The sequence below is a fragment of the Mustela erminea genome, chromosome 14, assembly GCF_009829155.1.
Source record: "Mustela erminea isolate mMusErm1 chromosome 14, mMusErm1.Pri, whole genome shotgun sequence".
NCBI classification, from domain to species: domain Eukaryota; kingdom Metazoa; phylum Chordata; class Mammalia; order Carnivora; family Mustelidae; genus Mustela; species Mustela erminea.
The window spans coordinates 16,499,905-16,517,792 of record NC_045627.1 but is presented as its reverse complement, the minus strand read 5'-3'; the positions used below and the strand labels follow the sequence as shown (position 1 = coordinate 16,517,792).

General features: G+C 51.4%; 1 protein-coding gene across 1 annotated transcript in view; it reads right to left on the bottom strand.

The window, feature by feature from the left end:
- Window positions 1–17,610, bottom strand: part of LOC116573703 (zinc finger protein 25-like) — a 33,940-nt gene extending 16,330 nt beyond the window's left edge. The window contains 2 exon segments of the mRNA XM_032313967.1: window positions 16,833–17,002; window positions 17,336–17,610. Coding sequence (XP_032169858.1) covers window positions 16,833–17,002; window positions 17,336–17,589 — 424 coding nt within the window. The 5' untranslated portion in view covers window positions 17,590–17,610.
- Window positions 17,611–17,888: the final 278 nt, after the last annotated feature.

Genomic DNA, 17,888 nt, shown 5'->3' with positions numbered 1-17,888 from the left:
TTATTATTTGAGAGAGCATGAGCACATGTGGTGTGGGGAGGAGCAAAGGGCGAGGGAGAGAGAGAATCTCAAAGCAGACTCTGTGCTGAGCGTGGAGCCGACTGTGGGACTTGATCTCACGACCTGAGATCGTGACCTGAGCTGAAATCAAGTCAGATGTTTAACGGACTGAGCCACCTGCGTACTCCAACTTATCATTTCTAAAGAGGAATATAAAACAACCTAAAAATAAATAAGTGATTGGAGGTGGCAGAGTCACTTAAATCACTGACCCATGCACAATAGGGAAGGAGTTGGCAGCACTGTAAGCTTATAATATTAATGCTCAACTTACCCCCAAGAAGAAAGCTCATGGAAGACAAACGTTTCGGGTTTCTTAGTGTCACAATCTGGAAAATAACTAATACATTTTCTTTTCCCCTGAATACTGAAGGAATTCATGGGAATTCCTAAGAGTACTTTTTCAGGAGGGTCCAATCTCCAGGCCACAGAAAATAATATTTACCATCTTCCATTTCATAGCACATTGGTGCTTTCAAAATATTACACCATATTTATTTGGGATGACTGTTCATTTGACACAGTATTATACAGATTACTATTTCTGTCTAGACTATGCTGCTTAGCCACCTGACTTAAAATGGGGTTCATGTCTTCAAAATCACTCAATTTTAGGGAGGCTTAGGTGGCTCAGTCAGTTGAGCATCTGATTCTTGATTTCAGCTCAGGTCATGATCTCAGGGTTGTGAGATCGAGCCCCACATTGGACTCCACACTCAGTAAGGAGTCTGCTTGAGATTCTTTCCCTCTGCCCTACCCCCAACACTCTCTCTTTCAGATAACTAAATAAATCCTTATAAAAAGTTTTTTTAAACTACTCAATTTTGTCATCTGTACAATGGAAATAATATTTCACAAATTCACTGTGAGGTTTAGATATTATATTTATGATATACTGAAAAGTTAAAAAAGCTATTTGAATGCTAGACACTCTTTTGCATGCCTGGAAGAGGTCAGTGCAGCCCCCACTTAAATGCTAGTCAATGTTCATAATAGTGTGTCATGTTTCTCACTTACTGTCTCCCAACGCTAAGGCTAGTGCTTTGGTTTCAGTTATAGGCAGTGGTTGTTCCTTTTTGTTTGCATGTTTTCTTTGTTACAGGAAGCTAATTTTCTGTACATGCACCTTGTTCTTGCAGAAAAATAAAAGAGCAAAAGGGAAAAAGGGAATAAGTTCTCTTCATGGGTTCCATTTGCAACAATTTAATAGCTTTCATCTTAAAACCCTTTATTTGCTAATGCTATCAAAAACAGACCCCAAAAACTGCCACAGGATTTTATAAGGGTTGTACAATTATGACTATAAAAGGATAATTATCTTTGCCACTTTTACAAAGCATCTTATAACAACAGGAAATTTCATTTTTGACACATTTTCAGCTTGTGATTCACTATAGCTTCTACAATCTTACGTGGTTCCAACCATCTCTATCATGGCAGGTGGCTTAATTTCTTTCTAAAATTTAATACCTTGTAGTTTCATTTAATTTTACTTACTTTGTGATTGCTCATCCTACTTGCCAAGGATAGAATTAACCCTAATCTTATATTTTGGGATTACGATTCCCTTTGGATTTGGAATCCTCTACAAATTTAATGAATGTGCTTATTATGCCCTCCTTCCTGTCACTCGTGAAATTATGCAGAAAGACTGAGGGGGAGAAAGCTGAGCAAAGGCAACTATTGGAAAATGTATTTCATTTTCCTGCAATGTTAGACAGAGGCCCAAATTCTCCCACATTAATTAATGAGGACATATGACAAATGCCTTTATTCATTCATTCCATTGACCTTTATGATGCACCGTCTGTTTTGTGATGTGCAGTGGGGACTTTGAAAAGGGTGTGTCATGGATTCTGCTCTCAAGGGGCTTGCAATTTATTGAGAGGTAACTTGTAAGCCTCAAGGAATAATACAAAATAAAACAGAGACATGCCATAATGCTAGGTAAAGCGAAAAGCTGAAAAACTGGAAATGAAGTCATAAACACTTCTCTTGGGGAGAAAAGAAATCCACAGACTCTCATCTGGGACGTGATGGCTGAACTAGGATTTGAGGAGCTGCAAAGAGAGGGAGAGTTCTGGAGTTCTGTTGGGTGTGACTGCCCACTGCGTGGGCAGAAGGAAACGACCCCAGGTTGGGAGATGGACCCCAAGAAAGGAGTATCAAAGCAATCTTCAGAACACACAGGCTGGGGAGAATTTGTATTTCACCCATCTGGAGTGGAAAGGTCTCCTGACACGTGGGACATCTGGCAAAGCACTCCGAAGGCACCACTGCAGGAGTAAGGCCACAGTAACTTTAGACCAGAGACTTTCTGGGAGTCTCCTAAAAACGTTAAACAGAAGTATCAAAGAGCTTGAAGTGTTTCCAACTTAAATGCATCCCAGAACAAAGATAAAACATTTTAGAGGGATACAAAGTAACAGTAACCCATAGAATAAAATTTATAATGTCTGTCGTCAAATCTAAAAGTCCTGAGACATGCAAACAAACAGAAATGTGTGATCTCTAATGAAGAGAGAATCAATAGAAATGAGTCTGGATGTGAAACTGATGGCATCATTAGTAGATAAGGACATTGAAGGCGCTTACACACACACACACACACAGTGTTGAGAAAGTAAAGTAGGAGGATGGTAACAGGATCATACAAGACGTAAGAAGAACCAAATCAGAGATGCCTGGGTGGTTCATGGACTTGGATCACGATTCCAAAGTCTTGATATCGAATCCTGCATCGGTTTCCTTGGTCCGCAGGTGGCCTGCTTCTCCCTCTGTCTGCTGCACTTTCTCTCTCTCAAATGGATAAATAAAATCTTAAAAAAAAAAAAAGAATCAAGGGGCATCTGGGTGGCTCAGGGGATTAAAGCCTCTGCCTTTGGCTCAGGTCATGATCCCAGGGTCTGGGGATCAAGCCCCATGTTAGGCTCTCTGCTCAGCAGGGAGCCTGCTTCCTCCTCTCTCTCTGCCTGCCTCTGCTTGTGATTTCTGTCAAATAAATAAGTAAAATCTTAAAAAAAAAGTCTATTTTGACAGAACGCCAGAAATCCATCCAATTTCCTCCATTGTTGTCTCTAAGATACTTGAAATAGCTAGACTTGTCTTCACACCACCACCACCAAGGAAACCCTCGCCAAGTTGTAAACTCCAATTAATTGTTATCCGACATTTGCCAGAAGGACAGAGGTGACTGGGTATTATTCGAAACTTAACTTCTTAAAAGTACGTATTTTCAGAACACCATTAAGAGAGGTTTCCAAAACTGTGCCAGAAAAATGACCTATTTAGATATCAATTGGGCCAAAGGGTAGAATTGTGTTACCTGAAGCAGCATGACGACTGTATTGTCGTGTGTAAATACATGCTGTTACTAGTTTGGTTTTGTTCCCCCTCCCATCGTATGATGTTGCAGAACTCATAAAATATCTTCATTTACGTATCATTTCTATTAACTTGTTGATTTATATTGTAACGATGTTACTCACTTCTTTGGCAGAGAGAGAGAAAACGCTCCCAAGTAGGCCAAGCGACAGGCCGAGGCAGAGGGAGAAGCAGGTGCCCCTTCCCTGAGCAGGGAGCTTGACGCTGGCTGGATCCCAGGGCCTGGACCTGAGGCGAAGGCAACTTCTTAAGCGACTGAGAAACCCAGGTGCCCCAGGTAGAAACTGTTGTAAAGAAATCACATTATATTTGCTGCCTGTAAATGCCTACTATCCCCTGGGTTGTTGCCAAGGAGTTCTTGACGGTCACTTTCCAAGAGACCACATGGCAGTGGCCAGGCCCGCAGGGACTTAAGATGGATGTGGCCCCCTGCATGCCAAGCTCCCGGGAGTGCACGCACAAGGGGTGAAACCAGCAGAGAGGTTTTGGGTCCAAACACTCCAGAGTGCACAGACTGACCTCTGCAGCAGGGTCCTACCCAGCTGTCAGCTGCCTCATCCTCTGTGTCCATGCAGGGAACCACATGTGCGTGCCATGTATGCAAGCCCCGGAGGTGCCATCCGGTGCTGGAGATGACCTGCTGTTCACAAAGGGCGACCCTCCCTGCAGACCAGAAATGGAGGATGGGGGGCAGGCAAGAGGGAGGTCCGTGCACTAAGGGCCTATGAAATCGAACGCGCACAGAGAATTCAGGGTTTTCAAAGCTATCTCTCTGTCCCCTGCAGAAAGGGCACCTTGCGATCCACATTAATGCAGCTCACTGAAAAATGACAGACGTATGTTTGCATCCTTAGCTCGTGGCTCAGGCAGTCCGCCCCACAGACAATACTAGGAACCCTTGGCTCCAAGGGGCTCCTGGAAGGCACACAGGGCCTTCCTAGGGAGGGGAGCCCTGCAGGAAGCCCTTTACATATTTTCCTACTTTTTAAATTACTTAGCTATTTTCTATCTTTTCGGCGAAACAGTATTCATTGTTTTTGCACCACACCTGGTGCTTCATGTAATATGTGCCCTCCTTAATACCCACCACCTGGCTCCCCCAACCTCCCACCCCCCGCCCCTTCAAAACCCTCAGGTTGTTTTTCAGAGTCCATAGTCTCTCATGGTTCACCTCCCCTTCCAATGTCCCTCAACTCCCTTCTCCTCTCCATCTCCTCATGTCCTCCATGTTATTTGTTATGCTCCACAAAGAAGTGAAACCCTATGGTAATTGACTCTCTCTGCTTGACTTATTTCACTCAGCATAATCTCTTCCAGGACCGTCCATGTTGCTACAGAAGTTGGGTATTCATCCTTTGTGATGGAGGCATCCTACTCCATAGCGTATATGGACCACATCTTCCTTATCCATTCGTCTGTTGAAGGGGGGTGGGCATCCTGGTTCTTTCCACAGTTTGGCGACCGTGGCCACTGCTGCTATAAACATTGGGGTAGAGATGGCCCTTCTTTTCACTCCATCTGTATCTGTGGGGTAAATACCCAGTAGTGTAATTGCAGGGTCCTTTATCGACAGAGCAGGCAGGACTTGGGGGAGGGGCAGAGGGAGCAGCACTCCCCCTGAGCAGGGAGCCTGAGGCTAAGATTGATCCCGGACTCCAAGAGCAGGACCTGAGCCGATGGCCAATACTTAAGTCACTGAGCCACCCAAGAACTCTTGGAGAGACTTTGTGAAACAATCTCGCAAAAATAGGAGTTTTCCAGAGTAGCAGATAGGAAAATGAACATTTCAGTCTCCTAGGTGCCCTCAGGAGTCTCCTTTTTTTAATGTCCAAAAATGCAGGTAGTTAACATACAGCGCAGTATTGCATTCTGCAGTACAACTCAGGGACTCATCACTTCTCTGCACCACTCAGAGCTGACCACGAGTGCCTTAATTGCCCATCATCCATCGACCCCTCCCCCACCCCCTTCCCTCCATGACCCCTCAGTGTGCAGGGATGCCTTCACCCTCAGAGTTCTGTCATGAGCCATCGCCACGGTGACTTGATGACATGCATCGAACGTTCCATTTCAACTGTCACTCTGTGAGCCGAGCCCCTGGCGGTTGGGTGAACAGGACTAAAGGTCCCCACGATATGGAATCTTAACTGCTGTTGTACAGGCATGTGCCTATCGATTTTCTCAATTCTCTTCTCTGGAGCTGGCTGCCTCCCTTTCACAGAGATCGGCTTCTTCTCTTTGGCTTTTCCTCTCCACCCTCTGATTCCTCCTCCCGGTTGGATGCCTGTGTTTGTTCGTTTGTCTGGGTAATTTCATTGGGATTTCGTGGGGAAGCTGCCTTCCTTAAAGCGCTCGGACGTTCAGAAAACCGTACTCTTTCTGAATGCCCATTTTAGACACAGTCCTACAGGGACAACACACAGGTCACACGCCACACTGCTGTCCCTGGGTTAGGAGAATCTTGGTGCGACCCAGGCACCACATTTGAGGGGAACGAATTGCCGGTCTCTTCCCGATGGACATGACAAAATCGGAGAGGAAAGGTCAGAGGTCGAAATGCAGCTGTTCTTAGAAGGAGAGACGCTGGAGGATAGCGGGGTGGTCTCATGGGTTGATGTGAAGGGTTTCACGGGCCGTCTGCTTGATGCCTGGGAGTGCACAGGAATGGGCTGTGCCACCGGGTGGGTGGACAGAACACACGGCAGCTGCACAGTGGACTGTCTGCTGCTCTCAAAGTACTGCTGGGCTGGGTTCTCCAGGCCCGGCCTAGGGAGGGAGACAGGAGACTGTCCGCTAAACCTACAGTCTCCAGAGGGGATCAAGAGACCTGAGAGTAGACAGGGGATGCTGGCGAAGAATGAGAGAGCAGGGAGGGACTCACGCCAGCCAGGGTAGCCTCACTTCCATCCAGCCTCCTCAGAGCAGTCCGCACGGCAAGAGCGGGCCACTCAGCATCATCCGTCTCCTTCCTGAAACCAACCACTCCCAGCCCACATGGCCACCGACATGTCCGTTTGTACCATGGACTGCTCCTCGGGACTGGCAAGCTCAAGGCAAGCGAGTTCTCGGCCAGGTCCTATGCGACTGTTGGGAGTTTGAATCAGCTTGGGAGCCAAGCAGAACCCCAGGAGCCTGGGCTGCAACTGGCCTTCAGGACGGCCTTGGGAAATGGCTACCAGTGAAATCAGAGGACAATGTGTCCTTGTGCTGACCTTGCAGAGAGGTGAGGGAACGTGGCTCATGCTACCCGTTCCTGGTCCTTCACTAGGGCCCCACTGGGCAGAAACCACCACCTAGTTGATGTCAGGGCCCCAAACACAGAGGTGAGTGAGGACTGAGGCTGGTCTCGTGGCCCTCGCTCTCCCCTACAGACACAGTGGCACAGAGGGATTGGAGACTGTGAGGGCAGCTCTTGGTTCAGGGCTTCAGGACCTTTTCTCAGGGGCCGTGGGTTGGTGTCAGGGGCTGGGGGATCTCCGGCCACAGGGAAACGACGACTTTCCTGTCCCAGATCCATCCTTCATCAGGGTGGCAACTCTGGACGGTCCCTTCTGCACCCTACATTTCAGGGCCCTCCACTGTCCTGCACTGTGGCTTCACCCACAGCTAGCCGTCTAGCTGAGTCCCTAGGCAGTCCGTTCCTCAACACCTGCCGAGCGGCTCAGAAGCATCCAGTCCTCCCCTAGGTACCAGGCGCTCCTTGGACTCAACCACTTGGAACACTGTGGCGGCACACTAACGTCCGGAGGGCTGGAGGGCAGGGAAACAGGGCATAGAGGGTTCTGGGGAACACTCTTGGGTAGGTTTGGCTGCTCAATGGATGTGACCGAGGCTATCACGCGTGCACACGGCAATCTGTTGCGTTTCTGTCCTGTCTCTGCCTCATACAAGCCATTGCCCACGGAACCTGTGGGTGTGGGAGGGGGCGGAATTCAGAGCACAGCACATGGTGACTCCTTCCTAAGTCCCACCTGGAGGGAGGAATGCCTGCTGGGCAGCTGGCGAGTATGGGCAGGAAACGGATGGACTAGAAGGAAAGGATGTCCAATCCCCCTATGGGATTCTGACGACAAGGTGCCGACACTGCTCTCTATTTCTGTGCGTCTCCCAGAAATCTGTGGGGAGTGTCTCCCTGAGGATGTAGAGCCGCCCCCACCCACGCAGGCCCCTCCACGACGACGACGACGACGCTGCAAGAAGAGAGTCCGGTTCTACCTCCACAATGAGGTCTACACCATCAAGGACACCGAGGAAGGTACCTTGGGGATTGACTCATTACGGTGATTGGAGACGCATTCTTTCCTTCAGTAGCACAGACATAACCGAAGCTTTTAAAACTGCTGAGACACATTGTCCTCTGATTTCCTGGTAGCCATTTCCCTCTATGCCGTTGTCCGTCCCCTTTTAAGTCCACAAGTCACAATGAGATCCTCATTCAAACTGGAACCAAGGGGCAAAGGAAAAAAGTGTCTACTAGCTGAAGGGATGGATCTTAGGTCTTTCTGGAACACACGGGTCCCTACAGGTCTCCCCAGGAAACATGGTTCTGAGATGGGTAGGAAGGAAGAGACTATGTTTTCCGCCAGGAATGCTGAACAGAAAAATGTTGGGAGTTTGAATCAGCTTGGGAGCCAAGCAGAACCCCAGGAGCCTGGGCTGCAACTGGCCTTCAGGACGGCCTTGGGAAATGGCTACCAGTGAAATCAGAGGACAATGTGTCCTTGTGCTGACCTTGCAGAGAGGTGAGGGAACGTGGCTCATGCTACCCGTTCCTGGTCCTTCACTAGGGCCCCACTGGGCAGAAACCACCACCTAGTTGATGTCAGGGCCCCAAACACAGAGGAGAGTGAGGACTGAGGCTGGTCTCGTGGCCCTCGCTCTCCCCTACAGACACAGTGGCACAGAGGGATTGGAGACTGTGAGGGCAGCTCTTGGTTCAGGGCTTCAGGACCTTTTCTCAGGGGCCGTGGGTTGGTGTCAGGGGCTGGGGGATCTCCGGCCACAGGGAAACAACGACTTTCCTGTCCCAGATCCATCCTTCATCTGGGTGGCAACTCTGGACGGTCCCTTCGGCACCCTATATTTCAGGGCCCTCCACTGTCCTCCATTGTGGCTTCACACACAGCCAGCTGTCTAGCTGAGTTCCTAGGCGGTCCCTTCCTCAACACCTGCCGAGCGGCTGGGAAGCATCCAGTCCTCCCCTAGGTCCCGGGCACTCCTTGGACTCAATCACTTGGGACACCGTGGTGGCACACTAACGTCTAGGCCGGAGGGCAGGGAAACAGGGCACAGAGGGTTCTGGGGAACACTCTCGGGTAGGTGTGGCTGCTCAATGGATGTGACCGAGGCTATCACGCGTGCTCACGGCGCTCTGTTGCGTTTCTGTCCTGTCTCTGCTCCATACAAGCCGGTGCCCACGGAACCTGTGGGTGTGGGAGGGGCCGGAATTCAGAGCACAGCACATGGTGACCCCTTCCTAAGTCCCACCTGGAGGGAGGAATGCCTGCTGGGCAGCTGGCGAGTAGGGGCAGGAGACGGATGGACTAGAAGGAAAGGACTTCCAATCCCCCATGGGCTCCTGACGACAAGGTGCCGACACTGCTCTCTATTTCTGTGCGTCTCCCAGAAATCTGTGGGGAGTGTCTCCTGGAGGATGTGGAGACGCCCCCACCCACGCCGCCCCCTCCACGACGCCAACGCAAGAAGAGAGTCCGGTTATCCCTCCACAATGAGGTCTTCACCATTGAGGACCCCGAGGAAGGTACCTTGGGGATTGACTCATTATGGTGATTGGAGACGCATTCTGTCGTTCACTAGCACAGACATAACCGAAGCTTTTAAAACTGCTGAGACACATTGTCCTCTGATTTCACTGGTAGCCATTTCCCTCTATGCTGTCCGTCTGTCCCCTTTTAAGTCCACAAGTCACGATGAGATCCTCATTCAAACTGGATCCAAGTTGCTCAGGAAAAAAGTGTCTACTAGCTGAAGGGATGGATCTTAGGTCGTTCTGGAACACATGGGTCCCTACAGGTCTCCCCAGGAAACATGGTTCTGAGATGGGTAGGAAGGAAGAGACTATGTTTTCTGCCAGGAACGCTAAACAGAAAAATGTTGGGAGTTTGAATCAGCTTGGGAGCCAAGCAGAACCCCAGGAGCCTGGGCTGCAACTGGCCTTCAGGACGGCCTTGGGAAATGGCTACCAGTGAAATCAGAGGACAATGTGTCCTTGTGCTGACCTTGCAGAGAGGTGAGGGAACGTGGCTCATGCTACCCGTTCCTGGTCCTTCACTAGGGCCCCACTGGGCAGAAACCACCACCTAGTTGATGTCAGGGCCCCAAACACAGAGGAGAGTGAGGACTGAGGCTGGTCTCGTGGCCCTCGCTCTCCCCTACAGACACAGTGGCACAGAGGGATTGGAGACTGTGAGGGCAGCTCTTGGTTCAGGGCTTCAGGACCTTTTCTCAGGGGCCGTGGGTTGGTGTCAGGGGCTGGGGGATCTCCGGCCACAGGGAAACAACGACTTTCCTGTCCCAGATCCATCCTTCATCAGGGTGGCAACTCTGGACGGTCCCTTCGGCACCCTATATTTCAGGGCCCTCCACTGTCCTCCACTGTGGCTTCACCCACAGCCAGCTGTCTAGCTGAGTCCCTAGGCGGTCCCTACCTCAACACCTGCCGAGCGGCTCAGAAGCATCCAGTCCTCCCCTAGGTACCAGGCGCTCCTTGGACTCAACCACTTGGAACACTGTGGCGGCACACTAACGTCCGGAGGGCTGGAGGGCAGGGAAACAGGGCATAGAGGGTAGGTGTGGCTGCTCAATGGATGAGATCGAGGCCATCACGCGTGCTCACGGCACTCTGTTGCGTTTCTGTCCTGTCTCTGCTCCATACAAGCCGGTGCCCACGGAACCTGTGGGTGTGGGAGGGGCCGGAATTCAGAGCACAGCACATGGTGACCCCTTCCTAAGTCCCACCTGGAGGGAGGAATGCCTGCTGGGCAGCTGGCGAGTAGGGGCAGGAGACGGATGGACTAGAAGGAAAGGACTTCCAATCCCCCATGGGCTCCTGACGACAAGGTGCCGACACTGCTCTCTATTTCTGTGCGTCTCCCAGAAATCTGTGGGGAGTGTCTCCTGGAGGATGTGGAGACGCCCCCACCCACGCCGCCCCCTCCACGACGCCAACGCAAGAAGAGAGTCCGGTTATCCCTCCACAATGAGGTCTTCACCATTGAGGACCCCGAGGAAGGTACCTTGGGGATTGACTCATTATGGTGATTGGAGACGCATTCTGTCGTTCAGTAGCACAGACATAACCAAAGCTTTAAAAACTGCTGAGACACATTGTCCTCTGATTTCACTGGTAGCCATTTCCCTCTATGCCGTCCATCCGTCCCCTTTTCAGTCCACAAGTCACGATGAGATCCTCATTCAAACTGGAACCAAGGGGCACAGGAAAAAAGTGTCTACTAGCTGAAGGGATGGATCTTAGGTCTTTCTGGTACACACGGGTCCCTACAGGTCTCCCCAGGAAACATGGTTCTGAGATGGGTAGGAAGAGACTATGTTCTCCGCCAAGAACGCTGAACAGATAAATGGAACAGAATACGACAGGAGGTTTCAGGATGTCCCCCCTTCACTTCCGCCCATTAGCCACATCTTACATGGGTGTGCTACGTATCTTCAAAGGAACAAAACGACCTCACCACATTTGGCAACTCAAGTACCCAGTACATTCCACGTGGTTACCGTTCTACAAATGGGGCCAATGCATTTGGCGAAGTCTTCTCATTCTGGAAACAGACAGAAATCTGCGCACTAATGTCTCACACAGCTGGGTTCCCAATAGCCCCAGAGAGGCACTGCCCCCAAATCCATCACGGGAGGAAAGAACACATTCAGTGGCATCCATACATATCATAGAGTGCAATTTAGGCGTAAGAAGAAACTAAGGTTTCCAATATTTTACGAAACAGATAGAACCTGGAAACTCCACATGCATTTTGAAAGCAAGCACACAAGGAAAGAGGTACATTACACGATCCCAGGTTTTCAGGCCACTCCAGTAGGGATATTTGTAGACCCAGAAAGTGGAAGGGACAGTGGAGGGAGGAAACGGGGAGGGCTGGTCATGTCGTCACGGGTACAGAGGTGCCATGAGATAGGATGGCAACGTTTTCCCCGTAGATGGCAGTGCGGTCTACAAAGCATCATGGATGTCAGCAGTGTCACTGAACGGACACGTACTAACAAATACAACCCGTCCCCAGTACTTCGATTCCATCACCGAAAAACCCACTACTCCAAGGCACGATAGAGGAGCCATAGGGTCACACAGCAGAGGTGCAGGCGAGACAGCTGAACAGGCCCCATGACCAGCTGAAGAAGTGGCAAGCTGGCTTGGCTGCACAGTGGGCAGGAGGGCTCAGGGGACTGCACCCTGAAACCCAGGGTGCCTTGAGTGTTTCCCAGACAGACGCTGAGAGTTCCCACTGATGACATCCCCTCCGTTAGAAAGCCAAGGCCCCATTTCCCTTTTCCATCCTGCTCCCCTCCTCTGTGTTTCTGTGTACACCACTGCGTTCTGTGTACACCACTGTGTACTGCGTCCACCACTGTGTCCACCACTGTTGGCCCATTGGCAAGTCAGGCCTTGCTTGGTCACCCTTCACGTCCATTCCCTCTGGCCCCGCATCTACATCCAGCAGACTTAACTCCCCAAGTCATTCCTGAGTAGCGCAGCCAATGTCCTGACAGCTCCTCTCTGTTCTCCTAGACCCTGTGGAGGACCAGTCCAAGGACCTTCCTAGGAGCTGGACAAAGGAAGGTCCCCCAACTCTCCCTGAGGCAAGCTCGCCTCTCTGATTTCTCAGAGACAGAAATGGTGCTTCCTTGATTTCTTCCATCAGTGGAGTTTGATGAACATCGGGCACTTTACCTCCCAGGGGAAGGGGGCAGCAGTCTCCCCTCATGGAGGAATGCTGGGTCTGACCTCTTACACACAGTGGACCCAAAAAGGATGAGGACACAGGACAGCCTCAGTTACAAACTCCATGGGATCAAACACCTTCTTCAGCAGAAAAGGTTTCTCCTTGAAAGAGAACGTTCTGTCTGTTGATCAGAATGGACTTCGGAGATTGAATGATGCTCCAGCATCATTCAAATGGTCCTCTTGAACTCAGGTGGGAGGACATGGACTCAACCACGGGACCTCATCCAATTAACTGCCTGAAGTCCTCCCCAAACCAAAGAGCTGGCCCAACAGAGGACAGGATGCTGGGATCCTCACTGTGTTTCCTTTTCCCCAATCGCAGGTAGACGCTGGGAGCAAGGACAGCTGTACATATTTAAGACCATCGGGCTCTGGGAGGAAATCTAGAGTACAAAGAAGCCTGCCCCCTGATTCTGGGTTCCAACAAGGAACGGGGGTTGGGGGATACTGACCGAGACTGTCCGGTGAGGCATGGTCACCACGTCAAACAGGGCCTGGAAGAACTCATACATAGGGAAGGGGTGATCTGTGTGCATGTGGGATGAAGGCCATGTGTGCGTGGGTGTGTGCATGGCGGTGTGTGTGTGTGTGTGTGTCCCCATGCGTTATGCTTTTGAACATGACTGTGTGCCTTTCCCAGGAGATCTTTCTCACACTTCCATCACAATCACAGTGTCCCCCTTCCAAAACACTCTCATCACCCTGGCACACTTTACATACTCCTTCCCCTACTCCCCACAGCTGTACCTGGAGGACGTTTCCCTCTGATTTCCTGAGGCGGGCATGGTGCGGAGATGAAGGGTCCAAACCCTTGACCTCCTACTTGGAAAGCCAAGATTGGAGCTCAGGTTCCAATCTGAAAGTTGCTCTGGCCTACCCACCTGTGTTAGTCCCTCAGCCAGGGGGACATGGTGTACCATGGGTGCTAGCTAGCAAAGGGCCATCAGCATCTGTGCACACAGCCAAATACCTAGATTCTATGATGGTCCCCGACAGGACCCAACATGACACAGTGGCTTCCATGGACACAGAAGCCAGGGCAAGCTTAGAAGCCCACCTTAAAGATTACAGGCTGGTCCCTGGAGTCAAGTGCACAGAGAAAAACCACATCCTTGTGCTCAAGCCCACATGGCTGGAAAGCGTGTGGACCCGTGGAGGACAGAACAGGGCAACATCGGTCATAGCCGGTCTCAGTGTGTACACACGACCGGCCAAAGGTAGAAAAGCATCATGGAGGGAACTGACTGTACTTAGCGATTTCCCTAAGCCTCTGGAAGGTTCAAATTCTCTAAGCACACACTCAAACACCACTGGCCAATAGGAAATCAAGGTCAAGCTTGGGTGGAAGCTTTGGACCCAACACCCCCAGAGCAAATCTCCTGCAAAGCAGACCTACAGCCTATCAGCACACACTCCAAGACTCCTCTGTGTAAGCAACTTCCCACTGGTCAGAACACCTGGGAGGGTTCGGACAGCCACTGTCTTCAGGGGAAACACGCACACACGCGCGCGCGCACACACACGCATGGGACAGCTCAAAAATAGTGGAAGGAATCTATCACACTCATTGAGGGTGCTGGCTGTTTATGGAAGCTAAAAAGAATACTATCAGGATATGGAAGGCTTGGTTACTATCAAGTAAAGACAATTGAGAGTCTCCTGGTGGAATGTTACATTCCTGCTATCAAGCATCCTTGTTAATGAGATTTAGGTTTAGAAGAAATTTAACTTCATTTACTTTTCCTTCTACCTCCGCCTCCTTCAGTTTTTTATGGAGGGGAGGGTGACATTAGGGCTTGAGGAACTGAGTTCTGTGTCTTTGGAAATTGGGCTATTGATAAGGTAACTTCTTTGTTGTAATCTCAAGGACATTTGCAAACCAAGGGAGACTCCTGTCTTGCAGGATTGTGATCTCAGCAAGTTAACTATTTATCGTTTTATGGCAGTCAGGGGTGCCTGAGGAATGCTTTGTTCCATGTTCCATATGGAGAGGAGAGGGTGGAGGGGGGGGTGCAAGGCGCCAGCTTTTGCTTTGTCCTCAGCCAGCCTCCTGCTCCCTCATCATTCCCCCCCTGAACAATTTTGACCCTTAAATCTTTAAGGTGGTTGAAGGTGGAAGGTCTCATCTTCTGTAACTTCTTCATGCTGAATAGGGGCGTAGAGCTGTCCCTACCCGCTCTGGTCAATATTGATCAGGGTAGGAACGTATAAGGGAGTTACGAAAGGTGGAGGCAGCTGAATCCAGCGCTAACAGTGAAGAGGCGTCCTCTTGCGCAACAAGGATCATCTGTTGTGGTGAAGTCATTGTAGCAATGGAGTCTCAGCACCAAGTAGAGAAACATGGAACAAAGCAACATATTAAGGTTAATAAGGCGATAAGAATGAGAAGCCCGAAAAGGAGATTTGGCCATAGTCCTCCTTCAAACCAGGAACTTAACCATTCACTGAGAGAGAGAGAAGGATCTTGTAGGGCCTTAATTTGGGTATTCATATCTTTTATTAGTCCTGTGACATTTTTGTGATAGTCTGGGATGTACACACAACATTCTGTCTTGATAATTGCACCCTGTGCCACCTGGGCTGCTGTCAGGACATCTAAGGCCATCCTATTTTGTAGGACTGCCTTGCGTATCTGTGACACTTCGGTATTAAGCAGGGAGATGCTATTTAGTGAATCATTGAGTGCCTTTGTAGTATATTTATTAACGGCTTCTACATGCCACATGACATCCTCTAGTCCTGCAGATGGAACAAAAATGGATGCTAAGTTATCATACCATTTAAAAACAGATCGCGTCCATCTTTGTTTCAAGTTGGGGAGATTAGCTGGAGTGGTGATGGTTTTAGTAATGCGCCCATGAATCCAGGCAAATCCTAAAGTACAGCGACCTATCCACCCTGGAGGAAGCCAGGCCCACAGGTTAGTTCCACATATCCCGTGGGTGCCATTTGGAGCTGGCCATCTGATGCCAGGTCGCCTGGCCCAGTCAGTAGCAAACCAGTCAGTAGCCTGAAATACTATTATTTGGGAACACATTTCTAGTGATAGCCATCCCAGATATCGTGCGTTCTTTGCCCAAGTATCACTCGTATGATTTCTTTGTTCCCAGCATAAAACTGCCTTTTGACTGAGCCTTCCAATCGTGGGTGTAAGCCACAGATATGTATCCCAGATTTGATATATGCCATCTTCAGTATAGCGGTAAGGAGGGTTTTGTAACTTGGGTCCATATTTGATTGGGGAGTAATGGCTTGATAGCAATCCCCTTTCCTTCCAAATAGCTCCATGGGCATGTAGTACCAGGAAAGCATATTTGGAGTCAGTATAAATGTTACTTCTTAGGCTTTGGCAATTGCAAAGTGCTAGTGAGCACTATGGCATACCTAGCTTATCTTAATTTTTTCTATGAAAACTATTGTCATCAGAAAACCAACTGTCATTCGTATTTTTAACAGGGGCATCTTAAATCTGGACAAATAGAGTAAGCAAGATCAATAAACTTTTTTGCTCTGTAGAGAAAGAAGTACAGTGGTCAGGTTCAGGCGTACAGGTAACTAGGTTTAAAATTTGACAAGTTTTAAGTATTATTTCTGGCATATCTGTTAGTGTAGCCCAGTATTTAATAAGTTGGCCTCCATCATCCATTGGTGGCCTTTGGCTTCTAAGACAAATCTGGACCTGATGTGACATCATTACAGTCAAGGACTGTCCCATAGTGAGCTTTGAGGCTCTTTTATAGGAGGGCTGTTCCATAGTAAGTTTTGAGGCTCCTTTTATTAGGGCTGTTCTATGCTTAGCTAAAGCATCTGTTTGCAATTGCACCTCAACAGAGGTGGCCTCTAGGATAAATATGACTTAGGGATGAAACCAAAGTGCTCAGAATAATCACGTCGACTATTCGGCCAGAGCAACTCATTCACATCAGACACCCTGCCTGGTTCTCCTACAACCGCGCCCCTCCTAGGAAGCCCGGCGCACTTAAGAGGCGCGCGCGCACACACACACACACACACGTCACAACGACAAGCGTGCACGCAGGTCGCAAAAGCGCACTCACCCCTACCCGCAGCCCCACCCCCTCTCCGTGGGTCGGGCGCACACGTCACGCATGCAAACTCCCCACCCGTCGCTGCAGGACGACTGCAGCCAGCTTAGCGCTGCAGCCGGACACCTGCGGGCCTTGGGAACCCGAGAGCCAACGTTCCCACTCCGGATCCTGGTCCCTCACGTAGAGACGCCCCCGCTCGCTTTCCTTCAACTCTGCAGGTTGATCAAACGCCTGGGGCCTCTGACCCACAACCGGGTACCCCCGCCCCCGCCGGACCTCCGTTCCGCACAGGGCCCCTTAGGCACTCGCCCCCATCCCCCGGGCCTCACCCATAACTCCCTCACCTCGTGAACCCGGAAGCCAGGGAAGGTTTCTCACGAGGGGCTGGAGGCCGGGGAAGACCAAGCCAGGAGACGGCGGGGATGCACATACGCAGAGGGAGGGAGCAGCGCCGCGGCGGCGAGGAGCTGGAGGCCGGTAACGGTCGAGCCGGGAGGAGAAGACAGGGATGCACCTGCGTAGAGGGAGGCAGCGGCGAGGAGCTGGAGGCGGGTAAAGGACCAACCTGGAGGAGAAGGCGGGGACTCACCTCTGTTGAGGGAGGGAGCCGCGCGGCGCGGGGCGGCGAGGAGCTGGAGGCCGGAACGGACGAGCGGGGAGAAGAAGGCGGGGACGCACCTGTGCAGAGGGAGGGAGCGGCGCGGCGGCGGCGAGGAACTGGAGGCCGGTAACGGTCGAGCGGGGAGGAGAAGGCGGGGATGCACATGCGCAGAGGGAGGGAGCGGTGCGGCGGCGGCGAGGAGCGGGAGGCCCGTGACGGTGGAGCGGGGAGAAGGCGGGGATGCACCTCTGCAGAGGGAGGGAGCGGGGCGGCGAGGAGCTGGAGGCCGGGAACGGACGAGCGGGGAGGAGAAGGCGGGGACGCAGCTGTGCAGAGGGAGGGAGCGGCGCAGTGGTGGCGAGGAGCTGGAGGCCGGTAACGGTGGAGCGGGGAGGAGAAGGCGGGGATGCACATGCGCAGAGGGAGGGAGCGGTGCGGCGGCTGCGAGGAGCTGGAGGCCGGTAACGGTGGAGCGGGGAGGAGAAGGCGGGGATGCACATGCGCAGAGGGAGGGAGCGGTGCGGCGGCTGCGAGGAGCTGGAGGCCGGTAACGGTGGAGCGGGGAGGAGAAGGCGGGGATGCACATGCGCAGCGGGAGGGAGCGGCGGGGCAGCGGCGAGGAGCTGGAGGCCGGGAAAGGTCTAGCCGGGAGAAGGCGGGGACGCACATGCCTAGAGGGAGGCAGCGGCGAGGAGCTGGAGGCGGGTGAAGGACCAGCCAGGAGGAGAAGGCGGGGACGCACCTCTGCAGAGGGAGGGAGCGGCGCGGAGCGGCGAGGAGCTGGAGGCCGGGAACGGAC